This window comes from Electrona antarctica (assembly GCF_951216825.1).
Source record: "Electrona antarctica genome assembly, chromosome: 23".
In the NCBI taxonomy this organism is placed as follows: Eukaryota; Metazoa; Chordata; class Actinopteri; order Myctophiformes; family Myctophidae; genus Electrona; species Electrona antarctica.
The window spans coordinates 34,202,536-34,225,242 of NC_136804.1; the positions used below are offsets into that span (position 1 = coordinate 34,202,536).

At 42.4% G+C, this 22,707-nt stretch overlaps 1 protein-coding gene and 1 long non-coding RNA gene across 2 annotated transcripts; both read left to right on the top strand.

Annotated features, from left to right (window-relative positions):
- The first annotated feature begins 4,754 nt into the window (after window positions 1–4,754).
- On the top strand, window positions 4,755–8,793 carry LOC306916433 (transmembrane protein 53-like). Its single transcript, XM_079494283.1, has 3 exons — window positions 4,755–4,960; window positions 6,939–7,567; window positions 8,157–8,793. The coding sequence occupies exons 1-3, from the start codon at window positions 4,935–4,937 to the stop codon at window positions 8,510–8,512; spliced, it is 1,011 nt and encodes a 336-aa protein (XP_079350409.1). The 5' UTR covers window positions 4,755–4,934; the 3' UTR covers window positions 8,513–8,793.
- Window positions 8,794–9,925: 1,132 nt separating this feature from the next.
- Window positions 9,926–10,758, top strand: LOC306916135. The gene is made up of 2 exons (XR_013788930.1): window positions 9,926–10,022; window positions 10,380–10,758. It is a non-coding gene; the product is annotated as an uncharacterized lncRNA (long non-coding RNA).
- Window positions 10,759–22,707: the final 11,949 nt, after the last annotated feature.

A 22,707-nucleotide genomic window follows, 5' to 3' on the forward strand; every position in this document is an offset into this window, starting at 1 on the left:
CAGCCTAAATCTGCAATTGCACATTGCCTGTTGCCGCTATCTTGTTTTCTTTTCATGTAGAGAGAGAGAGAGAGAGAGAGAGAGAGAGAGCAGGAAACCACTGCGGAATCTCCACACCCTGTTGTGGGTTGAACCCTACATGCCCATAGAATAGCGAGGGCAACCACCCCCCCCCCCCTCCCCCTCCCACGCCCCATCACCCCCACCCACATGCCCGCAGTCTATACTCCCCTCCTCTCTCTTTTTCCTTTCGCCTGGACAATAATAGAGGGGCCATGGAGAGAGACAATGACTGAGAAACAATGACCCCAGCCCCTGTGGGACAGAGGGTGGTCGTGTGTGTGTGTGTGTGTGTGTGTGTGTGTGTGTGTGTGTGTGTGTGTGTGTGTGTGTGTGTGTGTGTGTGTGTGTGTGTGTGTGTGTGTGTGTGTGTGTGTGTGTGTGTGTGTGTGTGTGTGTGTGTGTGTGTGTGTGTGTGTGTGTGTGTGTGTGTGTGTGTGTGTGTGTGTGTGCGCGCGCGCGCATGCATATTCCTCCACCATCTGCATCGATTGATTTTGGTACATATATTGATTTATAGATTCTGACTCTCAATTGTACATACATTTTGTTTTGATTGAATTGTTCCACTTTTTGCTTTGGCAACGTAAACGTATGTTTTCTCATGCCAATAAAGCCCTTTGAATTGAATGTGTGGGGTTGTCAGAGAAGGAAAGGTAGAAGCTTCTTGATGTTGAAGCATATGTGAGGTTGAGGGGGTGGGTTCACTGGGTTCATAGCTTGTAGATTGGCTATTTTGACAAGACAAATCTTGACAAATCTTTTCACTTCACTCCATTCCTGGCACAAAACACTTTCAGATGGGGTCTGCAGCCACACACACACACACACACACACACACACACACACACACACACACACACACACACACACACACGATGCATATACATTTGGGGGTTCCGTAGTGACGTGAAAATGGTTGAAAAGCACTTATGTAAAGTCACTGAAAGGAAGTTGTCTGATGGGGGGGGGGGTGGGGGGATGAAATGAATGAGAATGAGAGAGGGGGCTAACGTGAGCGGAGGTTAGTGTTCAGGGGACCTCAGGATTGCCGTCCCTTTAGGGGCCCGGGGTGTGTTTTTTTTAACTCAAATATTTATCTGCCTGACTGCCCCTGAAAGTATTCCTGCTGAGGCAAGCAGAGGAAATCTCATGCCACTAACTAATGTGCTGTTGCGCACGCACGCACGCACGCACGCACGCACGCACGCACGCACGCACCCACGCACCCACGCACACACACACGCATCTGGGTGTTAATAATTAAGGCCAAAGTGATGTGAATGTTTTCACACTCTTGTTCATTTGACTTTAATGCTGATTTGATTTTGGAACCATTCTGGGGTAATTATTTCTGTCTTATATGGCTTGTACATTGGCTATTTGAACTATGGAAAAATGGTAAAAAAAGAAACAAGAATGACTCAGTCATAACTGCCAGGTGCAGAAAGCTCTCGTTTATGAACATCTCTACAGTATAATCAGTTTGTGTGCCGCAGCCTCTGCCTATCAGCTCATTCAGAGTATGGGTTTGATGCCGTTCAGACTATGGGTTTTATGAGTAAGTCTCCCATTGGCTTAGAGGCAGTCTAAGGCCTGACTCACACCTTTCGATCTAGCATACAACATTGATGCATGCTAGATGTAAAGAAAGGGTTTGTTTACATCTTGCCCCAATGCATTTCCAATGGAAGTCACATGGTTTGACACAACATTTGTGTTGTACGGCTTTTGGCTGTGTTTCGACTGCCCCCCACCCCCTCATACAACACAAATGTTGTGTCAAACCATGTGACTCTCATTGGAAATGCATTGTGGGCCCAGGCGGTGGCGTAACCGTCTGGGCACCCGACTGGTAATCCAGTCGCAGTGTGCCGCGGGTTCGACTCCCGAGCCCGACACGGCCTTTACTGCATGTCTTCCCCCATCTCTCTCCCGTTTCCTGTCAGCCTACTGTCTGTCCCTTCAAAACCAATAAAAGGCGTAAGCCGCAAAAAAAAAAAAAAAAAAGGAAATGCATTGTGAGCTTGCATCAGTCAATAATTATTGACTGATGCAAGCTATACATCAATCTGTTGCGAAGGTGTGAGTCAGGCCTAAGAGACGAGGCAGCAAATCATGAAAAAGTGTCTACTACGGTTGCTACTACTAGAGGTAGTAGACGTTTGGGATAAGAAAAATAGGGCCCTAAATGCCCAGCAGGATCCACAGTTTTCACTCCAGTGCCCGAAACGAGGGGGCTTGATGGTGTTGGGCTCCATGACCCCCTGCTGTTCATGGACCCGGCTTAACCCATTTAGACCTGAGGACGATTCTACAAATGTCCTGACAGTTTTCTTGAAAAATTCATGTTTCTATGTCAGTCGTTCTCATACATTTTCATGTCAAGGACCCCCAAAGATATATGTAATTGGCCGCCGACCCCCATCTGAAAATATGTTGTTCCAGTGACACCCCAAGAAGCAAAGATTTGAGTTAAAAACGTTCGCTCTGAAAGAATATATATTCAAAGATTTGCACTACATTTTCACGATTTTTCAAAAATAGCAGACCTACAAGCTCATAGCGCGGCACTCAGTGCTGCGCTATGAGCTTGTAGATCTGCTATTTTTCAATAGCTAAAGTATAACATAATGCTTAAAACACCAAAAGGGGTTCCCGCCTCATGTCAACCAAAGCGGTTCATTTCCAGACCATAGGTCATAGGTGCATGTGATTGCCCATTGAATTCTCCAGGTTGCACAATTCAATCTTCTTCAGGTTTTTCTCCCTCTTCCTTCTCATGATACGTCCTATTCCTACTGTGAACGTTCTTCCATGGGTTCCACTGAGTGCCCATCAGATGTGGCCTGTGGGTCCAGGGGGTCCTCAATAAAATGAGTTAATAGCATCACTTCACAATCAGTTTAACCACTATAGCTTATTTGAAATAGACGATCTACAAGCTCACAATGCATCAAAATGTAACACAATGAACACATTCTGAGCTGTATGTAGATCTGCCATATAGCCTATATATATAAGCCTATTCAAACACATCTTGAAAACAGTTTTCAAGATTTTAACAATAGGCTACACATCTTGTAGACCATATACAGAGTCTCTGGCAAAAAAATAAAAATAAAATACTTTTCAGATGTCAGTCTGTGGCCAAATGTAATTTGGTGGTCCTTAACATCGTGCAAACGTTTTAGAACAACTGCACTATAAAGTTCTTCGTGTGGCATTTGTTGGATGGTTGGTTGGTTGGTTGGTTGGTTGAACTCTGGCTCCACCTTGTGGCCATACACCGTCATACACGTCTATCATTCCGTGACGAATCCACATGCCACATCCACGCGCAGCAAATAGAAATGCATCTGCTCAGCATTTCCCTGACGTTTGAATGCTGGTGACCCGCGGCCTATTTGCCTATTTCGAGGAAGTGAAATGTCAGACCCAATGTGACATTGCTGTATAGCCTAGCCTACTTGAGACTTGTCTGACACTCAGTCTGACACAACTGCTTGTGATAAATATATGCCTTTATAAATAACTTTGACACAGAGCCAAGCCAACTGGCTGTGAGTGCAGCTCTATCTTGACTTGGACACAAGCCCATGCAGTCTGTTCGTTTTTATGATCATCCAGCATTTTCATTTATTTAGCAATAACCATTTCAAACACAGCTGGCACCTCACAGCAGACTACTTTATATTTATAGCCAATAGCTTGTATATAGGCCTACATTTTGAATTATCCTGACGTTTGTTTCTATACTTTTTCAGGTGAATGGTGTGTTTCATTTATTGGAGCTATCCTGGCTGTGCCAGCATCATCATGTCTGTCTCTTAAATTAAACACGTCGTTCACAATTATAATTACCGTCATCAGCTGTGGTTACCCATCATCACACTTTGGAGCTGCTCTGGCAGATTTTTTATTTACCCCATGGCTATCTTCCAGAATCAGATTATTTTCAAGAAAAGCTCAAAGCTTGCACATTGTATAAGGTTCGGGGTCTATGCCTTTTCTGGGTCTGTGTGGGGTGCTGCAATTTAATCAAACTAATCAACTCTAATAAATTAACAAATATGATATAGGCTATAGACTGATAAACTTGTCAGTGATCATCAGTTCTAACTTGTTACTTCTTTGTTCTGCCACTCACGCAATTCAGATTGACAGAAAATGAAGATGACATTTTGTAAAATACAAAACTCTCTCTCTCTCTCTCTCCCTCCCTCTCTCTCTCTCTCTCTCTCTCTCTCTCTCTCTCTCTCTCTCTCCTCCCTCTCTCTCTCTCTCTCTCTCTCAATCAACCGGGATCTATTCCAGGTTCACTTCCTCGCGTCATCACTTCATGTGCCTCTGTGACCATAGATATCTATGTCTGTGACCATAGATCTGTGACGACGTGGCGGGAGCGCGCCTATATGGGAGCGCGCAGCATGCACATTACAGAACGCATGCAATGCGCATGGCGGATTGCGGAAGGCAAGAGCAGCGGGGAAGCTTTGAGAGCATCTGGGAAGCGGGGCGTCCTAAAGGCTAAAGCCGCCGCCGGATCGGGTCCAGACAGCTGGAGTCGTTGGGACAGTTCGTTGGCAGGTTGTATTTCTTACCGGAGCAACATTAGAGCTCTGCCTCAGTGACAGTGTGCAGTCTCATCAGGACCGGACCGTATAGTATACCGGGGGCCAGGAGGCGCCCTGCGTCAGGCTGCGATGCCGTGTTAAGTGACGCTGCATGACGCTGCAGCATCCGACACAAAACTCTGCCGTTGCCCTTCGGCTTTATTTATTCCAGGCAGGATCCATAATATTAATACAGGACCTGGAGACGGACGGACGGTGTCGTGTCGTATATACATTCTCCTGCAGCTGTGCAGAAACATGGGGAACCTGCAGTTCATTCGAGGGTAACGGATATGTTGTTAACGGTTCATATTAAATCATAAATAAATACAGTGCTTGATGCTGCCTTCTGCCTTGCCTGCCTGCGTGTGGTATGATGTGCCTTGAAGATCTTGCATGAATCTAGAATAGGTAGAGTATATCGCTATGCTTGGTTGGTATATAGGCCAGTTGTTCCCAAAGTGAGGTCCGGGGACCCACAGGGGTCATTGAGGGAGTTCCAGGGGGTCCCCAGCTAAATGACCCTTAAGGTCTGTAACTCAGAGAGTGTACAAATGGACCCTGACGCGTCCATTTGGTATACACACTGAGTTAAATGAACTTTGATTTTACAATATAGGCCTACGGTACATTGGGGTGAAGTAAATGAACTAACAGAGAGAAGACTGTGCTCTCTCTCCCTATAAAAGCCCATAAACAGACATAAAGACTTGACTTAAATACTTAAGCAAAAATACTCAGAAGTTCTGCAGACAGATGGATGAAGAGGCACAGGCAGATGAATGAAGGTTTCCGAGTCCAGATTTATTTTCAGAGAGTACAAAACAGCTTCATGACCTGAGCCATGCGTGCACCCTTCAGCCTCACGGCTTGTGGGGCAACTCACACACATAGACAGTTCTGGCTAGTTTATAAAGAAGCCGAATACACATTAGATGGCTCAAACAGACACACCAAATGGTCAAAGTTATCTCCATATTAGGTGTGGTCACAGGAAGCACAACAAAAGACCTCTGGCTATTTACTGCTATCAGCAAGAGATCAATAGTAGGCCTATAGCTATTTACCATAGCTGTGATCATGGTGCCTATACGTCTGTCCTGTTGGTCGAGTATTGTACTTGCGCCAGTTTAGGCACAGGGATATATCCAAAGGAGCCACAGACACGAGAGGTGAATGGTAACAAACGTTTACTGGGAAACAACAGTACAGGGGAAATGACGGTACACAATAGAACCGGTCACCTGGGGCTCAGGTGCCTATATGCTGTTGCCATGACACTGTTGCCATGACAATACAATACCCAATCATTCCTGGCGTTGAGTAATCAATAGGCTTAACACAATATACAGACAAAATTAAAAAATGACTTGAGTAAAAGTATATGCCAAGGAACCCCCATATGAGAAGATTTGTACGGCTCTGGCAGTGATTTTCACTGATTTACTCAGAGTATAGCTAGTATTATTCAGGCCTACAAATTTAGATGTGAAACAATTTAGTCTATGTCTAGTTTAACATTATTATGCTATTTTAGCAGTTGTGGTTCCATCAGATACCACAGGGGTCCCAGAGATAGGAATGCCATTAATTGGGGGTCCGTAGTCTAATTCAGGTCAAACATGGGGTCCCTGAAATGAAAATCTGTGAAAATCACTGCCAGAGCCGTACAAATCTTCTCATATGGGGGTTCCTTGGCATATACTTTTACTCAAGTCATTTTTTAATTTTGGACGTTTACTTGCAACAGAGTGTTTGTATATTGTGTTAAGCCTATTGATTACTCAACGCCAGGAATGATTGGGTATTGTATTGTCATGGCAACAGTGTCATGGCAACAGCATATAGGCACCTGAGCCCCAGGTGAGGTGACCGGTTCTATTGTGTACCGTCATTTCCCCTATACTGTTGTTTCCCAGTAAACTATTCACCTCTCGTGTCTGTGGAGTAAATGTTTTATGGTCATGATTCACCAGGAGACTGGATGGCTGGGTTCCAGGCTTAAAATAATTGATATAAATATTTTCTATATGGGAAACAATTTAATGGGCTTTCGATATGTGGCACCACAAAATGTCCACCACTGCTATGCCCTATATTATATTGTACGACCCCTTGTACGACCCCTCCCCCCCCCCCCCCCCCCCCCCCAAACATTGCATGCTTGTGTGCTGTTCATTGCACGAGAATGACTCATTCATGTTCTTTCACGTTTCAACATGCTGTCCCAGTCTTAACGACTGTCTTTGTTCCACCCCACAGTCTCTTTAGCTCTGGTGCAGAAATGCCTGAAAAGGTATCTGAAGAAGAGGGAGGCGTCGTATCCCAGAAGATCAGCAAAAGCATGACGTATTACACCAGCGTTCACATCGCGAGGGACCAAAAGACACTATTTACCGCCCAATTAGAGTCCATCTCTGGTGCCAGGCCTCCAGAGGCCTCCTCCCACGATGCGCTGCTCTCGGGCACACGACCTGCCGAGCCCGTCTCTGTCCAAACCAAATCGGCGTCTGTCAGCCCTCCGCTGGCGCCACGCCCACTTGTCCTGTTCCTGCCCTGGCTCGGCGCCCGGCCCGGCGCCCTGGCCAAGTACCGGAGCCTCTACCTGCAGCGTGGCATGGACGTGCTGGCGGTGGAGACCGGTGTCATGCACTTCCTGTGGCCGCGCTGGGGCCTGCGGTACGGCCTGGAGGTCTTGAAGGTCCTCGAGGAGCCGCGGTTCTCTGGGCGCCCCCTGCTGGTGCACGCCTGCTCCATAGGCGGGTACACCTTCACCCAGATGCTGGGACACATCGCTCAGGGTCCGGAGAAGTACGCCCGCCTGGCGCCGATGATTGTCGGGCAGATCTACGACAGCATGGTGGTTGGCACACTGGAGCACATGGCCATAGGTGAGACAGAGATAGTGATCACACTGGAGCACATGGCCATAGGTGAGACAGAGATAGTGATCACACTGGAGCACATGGCCATAGGTGAGACAGAGATAGTGATCACACTGGAGCACATGGCTATAGGTGAGACAGAGATAGGGAGGGATCTGACGGGGTTGTGTTTCTTTTTGAACCACACTGGAGCACATGGCCATAGGTGAGACAGAGATAGGGAGGGATCTGATGGTGTTGTGTTTCTTTATGTTTGTGTTGGACAAGCATGTCAATCTTTTGAATAATGAATTAGGAGCCGGTGGCTCAATATTAAATTATGCATGCACTGACTCCAACACCGGTTTGAACGCTGTTGTTACTGGCTTGTAGGAAATACTAGCTCTGCATATATGAAACTATAAACTAACCACTGACTTAAGCCCTATATATAATATAGGACATGTTGTGAGCTTGTAGTTGTTTTAAAAGAATATTTCTGCCTATAATGACATGCTCAAAATAGGGACGGCAGGGTGAATGTGGGCAAACTTCTCTTGAAAAAAACGTTGTTGTTAGACCGGTTATAATTTTCTTTTCTCTGTCTGTCATCCAGGACTTGGGAAGACTCTGTTGCCTCGTTTGAATTGGCTGGTCAAAAACGCCGCCTTGCTGTACTTCTGGTTGTTCAAATCGCACACAGCCGACTACTACGACGCCGGCGTCCAAGTCTTCCACCACAGCCCCGTCACTTCCCCTACACTCTTCTTCTTCTGCGAAAACGATGCACTCTGCGACCCAGTCGCCCTGGAGTCCGTCATTGACTTGTGGAGAGAGAGGGGCGTGGCTGTGGAAAGCAGGAAGTGGAAGGTGTCGCGGCACGCGGGCCACATGCGATGTCACCCGGATGAGTATCTGTCCACCTTGGAGAAGTTCCTGAATGCACTAGCGCCACTTCAAGTAAACATCTAATAGATAAGAGTAGATAAGAGACTGCTGGGACACGCTGAAGATTTAATATAATATTTTATTATCTAATTGCTCAATTGTTTCAAAGAGAGTATTTAAATGGTTTTTACCTTGTAGCATAAACATAGATTATTTAATACGAATGAAATTTGCTATGTCTCTGAAACAGTGTTTTGAAGGAGTTGAAAAGATCTTATTTATTAATACGGCAGGTTTTTATTAGAAGCCTAGTACTTGTACGTTATTTTTGTTCATGTTTACTTGTTGGATTGTTTGTGCCTGTAAAAGTGCATTAATAAATCCACTAGTGAGCTATAGATGTGAAAGGCACCAAATTGATATACTTTTTAGTAATTGATGCAAAAGTCATGACTCATGACAGTACTTTTCAAGGGCTTGGCACAAGCTGGTAATAAGTTATTATACTGTGTCATTTCTTGTTTAGCTTGATATCGATATTGTAACAATATTTGGGGAGTGAATATTGGCGGTTTCACAAAATATTTACACAATGACATTATTTATATATAATATCATCAGTATTGCCTATATATAAGACCTGAGATGGTAAAAGCAACTGAACCGCTGCAACAGTCAGGTTAGTTTAGAACAGGGGTTTTCAACTGGTGGTCCATGGACCACTGGTGGTCCGTGGGGTGGGGTTCGCTCAACCCCACCCCAAAAAGCGATTGTCCAATGCCTATCCAAATAGTTTAGCAACTGTTGCTAGGCAGGACAAGCTTTCGTCACCTCATAGCTGTCAGTGTTATTTTGCATGGCTGTGTTGTTGAACACATAGACACTTACACAGCTTAACGCTGGGAAAGTTACACGACTGACCCACCCGGTCGGGCTGTCTTTAAAGTTGATTTGTTTTTTCCCTCTGTCATTTCCTCGTATTTCTAGTTCATTGAAATAATGTCATGCACATTTGTCCAGTGCATAGCCTACTGCAGGCCTGGTTGACTAGATTTAGCAGACTTTTTGATGCTCTTGCTACTGAAATGATCGATTATTTATATGGAGAAATCCCGTCATTTACTGTGTACAAAGAAGCTAACGCACACCAAAGTCCTTGTAGCGGTGCCGTGCCGGCACACGGGAGAAAACTGTAGAGGAAATCTTGAAAAAACAAGAGGGTTACCGCACACGCCAATAGCCAGAGTGCCAATATTTTATTAGGACAGCACTGCAGCAGGTTAAGACAAAAAATGCATCCAACGTTTCGGCGGTTAAGCCTTCATCAGGGAATCCTGATGATGCTGATGATCCTGATCCTGAAATCCCGTCATTTAACATGCATCTCTATGGGGGAGAAGGAGAGCTTGCCCTGTCTCCTCGCTGCTAACATGCCTATTGGACAAGGACGGGTTGGGGAGGGACTTAGCGAAGGGCTAATTATGGTCCCTGATCATGTAATTACATGTGGTCCCTGATTATGCATTTAGAAACATAGGAAAGTGAAGGCTGTCTTTTATTTTAATTTTTTCCTGAGAAACTAAATTACCTGGCAGTGGTGACCTATACACTGACACCACGGCGCGTAAACAGCGCCTCAAACTGTGACTCCGCCCACGACCGGGGGAAGTTGTGATTTGCGCTCGTTCACTGCAATGCAATTTGCGGCATTTTCAAAACAATATTGAGCAGAGTAGCGATTATCAAACGTATTTGCAATGCCATACGTTGAAAGATCTGTTGCCCGTGGACAAGGCACGCTACCTCCGCAAGTTAGATAGCATCGGCATAGATGTTTGTCCGTATGTGATTAAGGATTGGACCAAGTTGCATTGGCAGCCATAGAAAATTCTTACCCTAGGCTAAAACCGGATGTTACGTTTTTGGGCGTTCCTGTCTAGCGTGGTGTCAGTGTATGATGAGGCCTCAATGTTGTAATCTACAACTACTAAGTTGAAGGTGAAGAAATTCAAAGTTCAGATCTCAAGAAGGGGAAGTGCACCCTGCAGCCTGGTTCAGTCATCATTCATATAAAATGAGTTTAATATGAAGGGTTGGATATTATTACGGAATTATGGTAACTGTGAGATAAGAATATAGATCAGTGGGTCTCTACCTTTTCTGAGCTCTGGACCACTAGTATGTTTCAGGTCAATAATGACCCATAAGGGCTTGATATAATTCGTTGTGCATACTACCGCGTAGTATCGTGCAACAAATTGTTCATTTCCAAGCCTTCCCTGCATGCTTATTAATTCAAATGTGTTTTTTATGGATTTCTTTTTCTTTTTCTTTTTACATTTTAACAAAATAATGTATTGTATTTATTTCCATTTTAAAATGTTTTCCCATAGACCACCTGCAGACCCAATTTTACCATGGACCATTTAAGCAATATTACACGAGAGGGTGTGGGTTAACGTGATTATTGCCACGACAGGGATGCGGTGAGGAACGAGACGAAGTCGAGTTCCGCAAGCATCACTGAAGTGGCAATATTCACGTTAACCCACACCCTCGAGTGTAATATTGCAATTATACAACAGTTACCCTTAAAACTAAGAAAATCGCTGAAAGAATATATTTTTTTAATGACAGATGTAGTCACTACGACCACAAATGTCCCAAGAAACTAGCTAGCCTAGCCACCGAGTTTGCTAGCGCTCTGGGAGAACAGAGCAGCTGAATTCTTTGTTTTGATTAGGTGGTGAATGGTGCTGGTTTAACCCACGGCTAGAAGGCTGTTTCAACCAATCAGATTGCTTCCTCGAAACGACCTGTGGTATAATAAAAGAAAATACATGGTCTCCCAGGCTAGTGGACTATTGGTTGAGAAACAGTGGGATGCATAGACATGGGGTGCATAACAAGTGGTCCCCAACTTGATTCCTAGTCAGTGTCGTGCCCCTGGTTCACAATCAGTTGAAAACCCATGGTTTAGAAGAAAGATTTATATGTAATATCCTGATATTACAATCAAGCCCAAGAACACCCTTTAGCGCCCCTATTATGGTTATCTCATAATTCAGCAAGAGTAGCCGATCTACAAGCTCACTCAAGGCGTTTTGCAAACATAGTATAGCGTTCCAAAGGAGTTAGAAGTGAAACACTTCTGTGCAGCTGAGCCCAAAATACATCTACTTAATAATACTCATCGTCCAAGTATACTTAAAAAAATGGTGTAAGGTCTTATATAGACTGATCAGCTGTGGTCTGACGTAATGTCTGACGTAATGAAATCACACCCGTGTGAACTGGGTGACCATAGCAACCATGCTCATTTTTTGGTACGAACAGACAGACAGACAGACACGTAAACTAACAAAGCCAGTTGTAGGAGTGGTTTACACCACTCAAAAAAGGGTTAGGGTTATTAACTATATAGTAAAACAAGTCCATAATGAGGGGCAGAATTTGAAAATGATGGTGCCAGGCAGGCGCCCTCTGGCACCGGGCCTGTTTTAAAGGTCTATCATTTCGTAGACATAGAATTCAGTAAGACTGTGCTATACCTGTGATTGTGAACTTGTGTGAAGGACCATTACCATACAGCCTGAAGGACATGAAGGCCCTTCGTCACTAAAGCGTGGCTCACGCTGCATTGGTTTTTACATCTTAAACTGTTTTGAAATCTGGTTGCATCACACACTGCGGGATAATCTTGCCAGATAATCACTCCCGGTCAAGCTTGATCGCCCCCCAATAGTTGGGTCTGACCTGGTGCTGTGAGCCTGCAGGCTTTACGTTGACAGGATCTTAACACTTCATGAATTTGCTATTCTGATGCTGGCGTTTTTCTCCCTTAGATTTCGTCATTTATGACTGTTGCCATACAGGCTAATCTCCTCTCGTGCCTGCACATGCATAATGGCACCCAGTCGTGGATTATGGTGCAATGGACCTGAATTAAATGAGAACAAGGTCACTAACAACAGAATTGCATTTTGATTAAGTGTGATGCGTTGCACGAGTCACAAGTTATGAGAGACATTGGTCTTCAGTAGCCTAACAATTGTGAGACCAGTTAAATAGCCCCATAAGCAAATAAATAAATATAAATACTATAAAGTAAAATTGAACAAGCTTTTGGTTTTTAATGTCTATTAAAAACAGTGGTTCTCAACATTTTCATGTGGATCGAGGACCCCCAATACCATATGACAATTTACAATTCAGGCATTTAGCAGACGCTCTTAATCCAGACTTCCAGAGTGACTTACATTAAGCATTAACAAAAAAGCATGGCATACATCACATACATAAAAAGTAGTTATCATGAAACATGGGTAAGCTAAGAGCGTAACAGTGGAGTATCTATATAATGAAACTATACAAATAAACTATACATATATTATACTTTACATATGTACTATAAAGTGCTATGACTACATAAAATGCAATTCTAGTGCTGTCTGCGTAACATGCTATAAGTCTGTGACCCCCATCTAGGGTGACCAGATCCAAACTGTTCATTTGAGGGACAGAAGTGGGGTACGGGGCTAGCAACTTACTACTTGAGTTGCAATGAAATGCCTTGATGTCATATTCGACCATAGGCCTATTGGCTATCATTTATACTCTGGTGTTTCACATTTTGTTTTAAAATCATGCTTTACTTTTATGCTATTTTAACAGGCTTAAAAACACATCTTGCAGGAAAAGAGACAATGCGAGAGCTTTACAACAGAAAGCCAACTATTAGGGGACTAACTATTAGGGCATTTGAACACTGCCTGCCAGTCTCAATGTGGGACAGGGTCTCAATTTGTGGGACGCCTGAAAAGTCTTGGAAATGAGGGACTGTCCCACGCAAAGAGGGACATCTGGTCACCCTACCCCCATCTTAACAGCTGTGTTGTTCCATGGAAGGGAGCTGCATATAAAGAGATTTGTGTTGTCTACAATGTTCAAAATGGTTCACAATACAATAAAGCTCACGTGTCTCATCGCGATGTGCTGTGCGCTTGTAGACCGTCTATTTCGGAATAGCGAAAGTAGGCTATATAACATTAAGAATTAAAGAGGTTAAACTGTTTGACAGTGACCCGGCGTCAAGGACCCCTGGGCAGTGTTGGGTCAGCTACATGTAGGCTATAGCTTAACTTGCCCAACACTGGTTTTAATTATTCTTTTTAGTTATTTCATTATTTATTTGATGGTGTTTTTTTCCCAGTAAGAATTGAGGCTTGAATACTTGCACTATTGGAGTATTAGCAATAGGTTAAAGTTACTTAATAGGCCTATTAGCTATGATTCATTGTTATCTGCAGTGTTGGGCAATTAAGTTAAGCTACATGTAGCTGACACAACAGTTAAGCTCTCTCTCTCTCTCTCTCTCTCTCTCTCTCTCTCTCACTCTCAATACATTTCTTATCAAGCTCGCCTTGCCCTTAACTGCAATGCTAGATCTAGTACACTGTTAAATCATCAGAAGCTGTCATGGCTGTTGCTGGAGCAGAGATTAGCTGCTAGTCTGGCTGGATTTTTTAAGGAACATTTGTTCAAATAAAAAAACAAAATGCTTATATAAAAATATTCATTATACCAGTGATAGACACAGACATAATACCAGACATGTCGCAATGGGTCGATTTACAGTGCCTAAGCCAAGAACTGTCATGTACAGGGCAATGACTTTCTGGAACTCTCTACCAGTACGCATCACAGAAATTATTAAAAGGCATTTTAAGAAAAGACTGAAGGATTTTCTATATATATGGCGAAATTGTAATTCTGTTTATGTCAATATACCAGTTAATGCAATCTAGAGTGAATGCACTAACCATATTTGTTATGCTGTAATGTATTTCTTCTTTTTATTTTGTGATATCTGTGATATGTTTTTTTTTTTTTTTTTTTTTTGTATAGGCCTATTATTCAGTGAGGACCCCATGAAGAATAGCTGTTGCCAGGTGTAACAGCTGATCCTAAATAAACTAAACTAAACCAAGAAAATTAGTTTGTAAGGGTGTGGGGTGTCTTCAACCACCCTATAGGGGAATTTTTGACAGCTACTGAAAGTTGGGGTACCATAAACAACCCAATATATGGCAACATGGTCTAAATTTCATTATACTTTAAGTAGCATGTGACGTGTTAAACTAGGGGTTTATTTTCATGATTCTGAAACCATTAGTTTTGCACGAAAAACACTCTTTGGGCTAAATTCGGCCATAGCCACTTCACTTCATGACCTCATCACATTTGTGATGGCGGCTATGTCTGTTATTAGCCCAAGACAAGGAGTGTTTGTTGTGCAAAACTAATGCTTGGAATGGATTCAGAATCATGAAACCCCCTAGTTTGACATGTCACATCACATGCTATTGAAAGCATAATGAAATTTAGAACATTTTGCCTTTATTGGTTGTTGATGGTACCCCAACTTTCAGCAGCTGTCAAAAAAAATCCCCTAGGGTGCATGGTTGAATAGAAACCAATGTGGGATATGTTAGTAAACACCTTTACAAACACATTGGTGGAGAAAAGTCTTGGTAAGAAATGTATTCCCAGATTTGGCAAATTGGCATTATTCTGAATAATATTCCCTGACTATAGCTGAGCGAAAGTCATGGTTCAAGTCGAATTTGGACCATGACTGACATCTACTGGAGAGATGACAAATCAACAGCTGGAGTAGCAGAACAGTAGATTATAGCCTAGCCTTTTTATATGGATGTATTCGGCCATCCTGGGACGTTTCTGCCTGCCAGACAGTGACAGCCAACCAATGGATTGGCCAATAGCACAACCAATCGATATATTGAATCAGGAAGTGACTGCAAAGCATGAAGATCCCATGCTCGCCTTAGAGTAACTCAAAGCACCACACTGTCACCAGTCTCTCTATTTTCATGTCCTCCCGACCATAGAGCTAAAGAAATACTAGTTTTCATAAATTCATTTTCAAACACTCTTTGTAGGCTACTGTACAACTGTATGCCGTCCGCTGCCTATAAACAGCGCAGGAACAACGAACAAACTTATAGCTGCTGCCAACAGGTGAGTTTATTATGGTAATTTGTAAACATAAACTCGATGCCAAGCTTTTCCAAGATTAAAAATGTCTCTAGCCACAATTTGTAACACTAGATTTATTTAAAAAAATAAAAGAATGGGATGAATCTAGAGTTGCAATAACCATTGACAGACAGGCAGCCCATTGATCAAAATCGAATGTCCGATCTGCTTGTATTAAAACAACTTTAACACCTACATTGCAGCTGTAGGCCAAGCATGAATGATCCTCTTTCCATCTGCAATTAAGCGTTTGTTTCATAAATATCCACCATAGTGATAGACATGTTATGAGCTAGGTGGCTACTTTCTGTCAATAAATATTGTGCAGTGAACGAAAGAGGATCATATTCAAGCTTGCCCAATGCCCTATACGTTGCAATGTTGTGTGTGATGCAACTTGCGGCTAAAATGTCTCATACGGGAGCAGCGCTACTTAATTATTTATCCATGTAGAAATTGTGCACAAAAATTGCAATATAGCCTATAGCCTATACCACATGCACACAAATAGCCTATAAACCCAAAGCATGATCTTGTCTTGAATTCTACATCTCCATTCATATTGCATATGGTACTATAACAGCCAAAGTATTTGATTTAATTTATTCTGTGTCTTGTCCTTTTGCATGCAGTTGAGTGCTTTTCTGTTGTTTAAAAACAATAGTGGGAAATAAAATATAAACCTTTCACACACTTTTATTCAGCGTGTGCAAGTTAATATGTTATTTTGCATTCATAATTTAACATTCCTGCAGCTCTAAAATGAACACATGTACAAATACATACCTGCCATCATAGGATCATATGACATTGCACTCTTTATTATTCAATATAGACAATTTCGTTATCTTCCCAAAGATGGTGTTAAATAAAGGCAAGAAGGTAAAAACATAGTTAAAAAATATATAATAATAATAATAATTATTATAATAATAATAAAACTAATGACCTTCATGGCATCACCTTGATTTTCATACTATTTTATTATTAGCAGATGTTTAGCTTGTCCTGGTTGCGAATGAGATGATCCAGGTAGTTTTGGACCTTAATCAGCCTCTGGTATTGCTCAGTGGCCGGGAAAGCGTCCTCTGTGGCGTTTCTTCCTCCAGGTCTGTCTTGGACAGGGCATTCCATGGTCTGGGAGTGGGAGCGCACCCTTCCCCACAGGCTGGACACGTCCGTCTGGATCTGGGTTAAGATGTGAGAGGACGGGTTCTGGAGCTGGAAGTCCAACAGTCCCAGGTCATGACTAATGCTTCTCAGGCCCTCAATGCTGGGAGGGGAGATGACGACCGCTATTGTAGAAGCCACCGGCCACTGAGGAAGAGAGAGAGAGAATACCAAAGAAATCATGTTTCCATAAAAATATAAAGGGAGATTAACTTTTGCAGTTTTTTAACCAGTTAAGCTTATGCCCTATTTAAAAATAAATAAGTATAATAATAATAATATATTTTTAATTTTTAATGGCCAATCTAGAAGTCCACGTGCAATCTTGTAAGATATCTGCTTTTTCAGATTTTTATGTTTGAATATTGTGTCTATAATAACCAAATTAGCACACCGGGTTTAAAGTGATTACATTATTGTAAAAGCTGCAGAAATTACTATTTTATGATCTATTTTAGCCTTTTCATTATTTAAAAAAGACTCTTCTTCATCATTGCTTGACTGAGCGTTGAAACCAATCAAGTTGTCTCAGTTGAGTGAAAATTAAATTATCTGTTCTTATTCAGAGGAATGACAAACATCAATATGTAAAAAAAAAAAAAAAAAAAAAAAACTACCAACACTGCCTCATGGTAACAATGCAGATGGGCTACAATAAGAAATTAATTATATTTATAAAAAGTAAATACTTTATCCCCAACATAATGTTGAGTATTGTTTTTTTCTTTTTCAGTACAATCATAGAGAAAAACCACTATATACATAGCCTACCTTTGCTTTTACTTTCTGGATGTGAACCAGCGTGGTCTGAACAATATTTATTATTCCATGGATGGAGTTGGATTCTCCTTTAGCAGGTCTACTGAAGCAGACTGATGCAAGTGCCACGACAGAGACACACAGGAGAGCCAAACTGGTGTGCATTCTGATTAACAAAAAATAAATAAACCAGTGAATGACAAATAATAATGACATTGTACAGAAATCAAAGTTACAGAAAACTTTGCTTTCTGCATAAAAAAGGCAAATAATAGTAGGCTACATTTAATACATGAGGACATTTAAATAGATTTTACAAGTTTTGTAGAGAACTTGACTAAAATAATATATTAACACATTTTGCTTTTTAAAAGTATAATTTGATCTATGTCTCATATTATCTCCGTCTCCTGTAGGAGTGTATTTGATCATTGCCTTACCTGCAATTTGCTAAATGTCTCTGTTCCTGCAGATGCAAGTGACAAAGTGACACGCATATGCCTCTCTGTCTTTAAATACACACGTCTGATTGTGTCATAGCTTGAGGTGAATTTAATACTGCTGGGTATCCCCACAATGCATTGGTCCACTCCCCCTTTTTTGTGCCAGCGTTTCCTTCTATAAAACAAAAACAAAACTGAAACAATTGTTTTTTGGAGCCTAGGAAGAATCATTCTGACCCATGCATGAACACATCAACCCATCTAGGCAAATCAAGCTTGATTTTGGGACCCTGTATCAAGGTTGCATTTTCAGTTGATGCATGTGTTGCTACTGACGCAATTACATTTTAAACCTCACCTACAGTTGTGTGTACATTGTAAATGTCTTGAAATGCGTTGGCGGACACCTTTCTGACGTAAATCCACTTTTAATCTCATTTACAGTCATGTGTACACTGTACAGACTGCAAATGTAGATGAATTGAAAATTTGAAATGCGTAGGCACAGCATTTCCCACCTATCAACAATGATTTGACATCATGTCAGAATCAAAACGCAAATTCACTCAATTCACAAATTACAAAAATCATAGCAAAGATGTACATCAGAAATCAGGAATTTTAAAATGTTAAGGTATAGATAATATGTAGGCCTACAGATATTTTAATATCCCAACTCTGGATAAGCGGTTGAAGATGAATGGAGATATTTTAATTGGCATGTTAATTGTTATTTTCTTCAGTATAATACAAAGTTACCTATTGTATTATATTCAAATCTTTATAACTTATCGGGTGGTCCCTGCCCACCACCACCACAGAGGTTGTGAGTTCCCGTTCGAATCCACCGTGGGGCATCCGGCTTTGTCGGATTATACAAACCCGTGTTCCGGGGGAAGGGAAGCTGGGCAGGGAGGGTGATATTTGCAACTGCATGTATTCCCACAGGCAGGGAGTCCTGGACGGGAGGAGTAGGACGAAGGCTCTACATCCTACCAGCTCAGTGGCCTTGTGGTTAGAGTGTCCGCCCTGAGACTGGGAGGTCGGGGTTCGATCCCCGGCCGGGTCATACCAAAGACTCTAAAAATGGGACCCAGTGCCTCCCTGCTTGACACTCAGCATCAAGGGTTGGATTGGGGGTAATCCCTGCGACATACTAGCGTCATGTCCAGGGGGGTGTGCCTCACGCTACAGAAACAGGAGATAGGCTCCTGCCCTATGGGCCTCATGGCTCGGCAAGGCTACTTACTTACTACTATATAATGACTAAATAAATTGGGGAGAAAAATGGTGTAAACAGTGATTGGCTACGATTAATGCTTTTATAATGTGTTCCTTTTGCACTCTTAATTCTGTGTCTTCTCCCTCATTGATGCTTAATGGTTTATGCATTTTTGAATTGCCTTTTTTCTGATTGCAGTGCCAGAATTTTGTTACTTTTCAAAATATGCACCAATCATAATTTCTGGAAGAGAATACATCGTCCTTTGACTGCATATGCATATCATAGGCAGCAGTGTTTGTTCATTAATTTGTTTCTTCACTTTATGTACATTGCAATATAGTAGCCTACAATATAGTCTACTGTCATTTCCTTGCAGTTGTCATTTCCAGTCAATGGTCTGATAACATCTTGGTGTTACATGTCATTTAATTTGATTGACGTTTGTTGTTTTACACTTCCAGTCAACTGTTGGACACATCCCAGGCTTTCTCAGGAAAACGAACCATCACACTTTATGGCAACAGACCAGGAACCAGTGCAGCACAAACAGATAACCCGTACAGACCAGGAACCAGTCCAGCACACACAGATAACCCGTACAGTGCAGCCCTGCTTCTGAGCAAGTATTCTCCAGCAGTGATGTACTGTATGTTCCATGGTGAGTGAATATTTACACTTTAGATTTAGAACTAAGAACAAGTGGCATGGGCTGTTTGGATGATTGCTTTTGGTGTTCGTTTGACTACGAAGGGACATGCTTGTTTTGAGTACAGACAGCAAAGTCTGTAGCATGCAGGTTGAGGAGCTAAACCGCTTTTGAACATCCACTTGCCCACAGCCCACATTTTACAAACGGTTGCCGACATATCCTGCTTCATCTAAATTCTAAATGAAGTGAACAGGTCTCCACTTTATGGTACTGTAGATCCATTGCTAGCTTGAGCCTGCCTAAATGTTGCATGCTATGCTTTGCAAGTGTACAGTATCTTCAGTTTTAGTGAGTGGTACTGATGTCTTCTTTTATCTAGAGTTTGTAGATCTGCTGTTTTATACTGATCATTGTCTCCACCAGGCCGAAGGCATGGGGAGAGAGTATGTTTTGCACTCCGTCCGTGTGTGTGTCCGTCCTTCCGTCCGTCTGTTACCAGCTAATCTCCGGCACCGTTAACCCGGTCGATGCCAAACTTTGCACACACACTCCCTGGATGCCAACGATGAACCTCTGCCCCGCATTTTCCAGAACGGCCTGTTATAGCGCCACCATGAGGCAGCTTTTCACATTTTTTACCTAAAACTGCACCGATCTGCGTGAAACGTTGCATGCACACTCCCTAGAGGCCAAGGACAAACCTTTGACCTGCATTTTCCGCATCTGCCTTTTATAGCGCCACCAGGAGGCCGACTTTTGTAAAACACATTTTTTGATATTACTCCTCCAGATTCTGTCCAAAAATCTCACAAATCGTTACACAGTATCTCTATGGTCATGTGCTCAAGTCGGATCTGTCCGATATTTCATATTCCATCCTAATTGGCTATAATTGGCTTTCACAGTTTGCAAGATTGCCCCGTTTTGAACAAAAGCCTCAAATCATGAACGCAGCATGCAATTTACGTGAAATCTTTCACACATTTTCTTACTAGGCTGAGGAATATATCCCACCCTTTTCACACGCCTCAAATCAACGTTTATATTACTCCTACACATTTTGCCAAACATCTCACACAGTCCTATCCTCCTGGTGGAGACCTGTGCCCAGAAGGGCACTTTTTCTAGTTTCAGTTGTTATAATAGAGTACATATAACTGTATACAGCCAGGGAGAAAAGCATAGAGAACTGCCTGTAGTATAGACTGCATGTAATATGACCCGTTGTCTCGGGACCCTAAATTAGCTACGACCAACCTGACCCTTGGCAGATTGCTCCAGTCCAGTCCAGTCCAGTGCTGATTGACCAGAGCAAGCCCAGTAAACACTGCTTGCACCATCTCCCATGCTTTCTTCTCCCATGGCAGGAATATTTACTGTATAGAGCACCGAAGTCTGACGTCACTTTCAGTAGAGGGCGCTAATACACAGGTTCATGCATTTTTTTAGTTGCATTGAGATCCCCATAGGGCGATTTTAGGTCGCTTCATATAAGAACTGTGTTTGAAAAATAAACCGACCACCCCGGCCTTTCTGTCAGGGGAGTGGCTGTGCGTCGTTAATGATGTCCATTCATATTTGATACAGCCAGTTTCTGGAGAAAATGGAATTAATGTGGCCGCAAAAGCCTTGAAACTACATATGAAGGCAATGTCGCTGCTAATATACGTCACGCCCAGCCGTCAACACATTGCGTTCCTGAGATTCCTCGTTGACGTAAGCTCAGCTGGTGTTGACTCGACTCGTACTAACCACAAAACATTACATATCAATAAAATAAAAATAAACGTAATTAACATTCAGTTTCTGTTGTGCGATGGGCAGATGCAGCCACCCGCCTATACCGGAAATGTAGTCTCTGGGTTGTTTCACTCGTTTCTAACGCTTTTTTTGTTACTCTTTGGGTATATTTGTACATTTCTACCTTCAGTCGATGCTTCATATCCATATGAGTGAAAAGGCCGGGGTGATCGGTTTATTTTTCAAACACAGTTCTTATATGAGGCGATCTAAAATCCTCCTATGGAGATTACAATGCAAATAAAAAGTAGACGAACCTGTGGATTGACGCCCTCTACTGACAGTGACTTCGGTGCTCTATTACTTTAGGAGTTCTACTTAGAAAGATCTTTCATATAGGAGCTATCGTGTATTGCTCACATGAACAGAATGTACGGAGCTTTGAATGACGGAGGAAAGAAGTAATCCTCACGCCTTCCTCTCTGTATCCAGACTCCACTCACACCCTGTTCATTAACGACTCATCACGAGGCTGAGGGGTCAGAAACATGCACTGTTGATATGATGTAATAATATATTGCTCAATGCTGACCACCTAGAATATCCCTGCTTATCATTGGTTATTCTCAGGTAACATTGCCTTATTTAGTGCAGGGGTTCTCAACGTTTTTGGCCGGGGACCCCCGAAAATGCTTTGGCAACGTCTCGGGACCCCTGCCCCGCCCACTCCCGACCCCCAATATAAATTGACTGCTACAATAACCTTAATAATAGAGGCAATATACCATAAATAAATACTGAAACCAGATATAATCATTAGGGAAGGTGTATGCATGTACTATGTGTACTATATGTAAACTCTTCATTTCCATTTTCCAGCCATTCAGTTGCATAAAAAAAAAAAATGTTTTTTTTGAAAATTATTTGGGGACCCCCCAAAATAATTTGGCGACCCCCCGAGGGGTCGCGACCCACGGGTTGAGAACCCCTGATTTAGTGGAGGACTGGGTATAAGTCTGGGCGAAATACTCAGGTCTATTCAGCTAATATTGCAACCTCCATGGACGCTTAAATGCTTTTAATAAACCTTGCTAAAACCGAGTTAATGTCTATTGTCATCTTATACTTGGATTAATTCCACATCAGTACAATTTAGAAATGATAGCTGATGATTTCATTGTCAATAATGTAATGATCAGAATTTATGGAGTAGGAACAGTATCAAAAGTGTCAC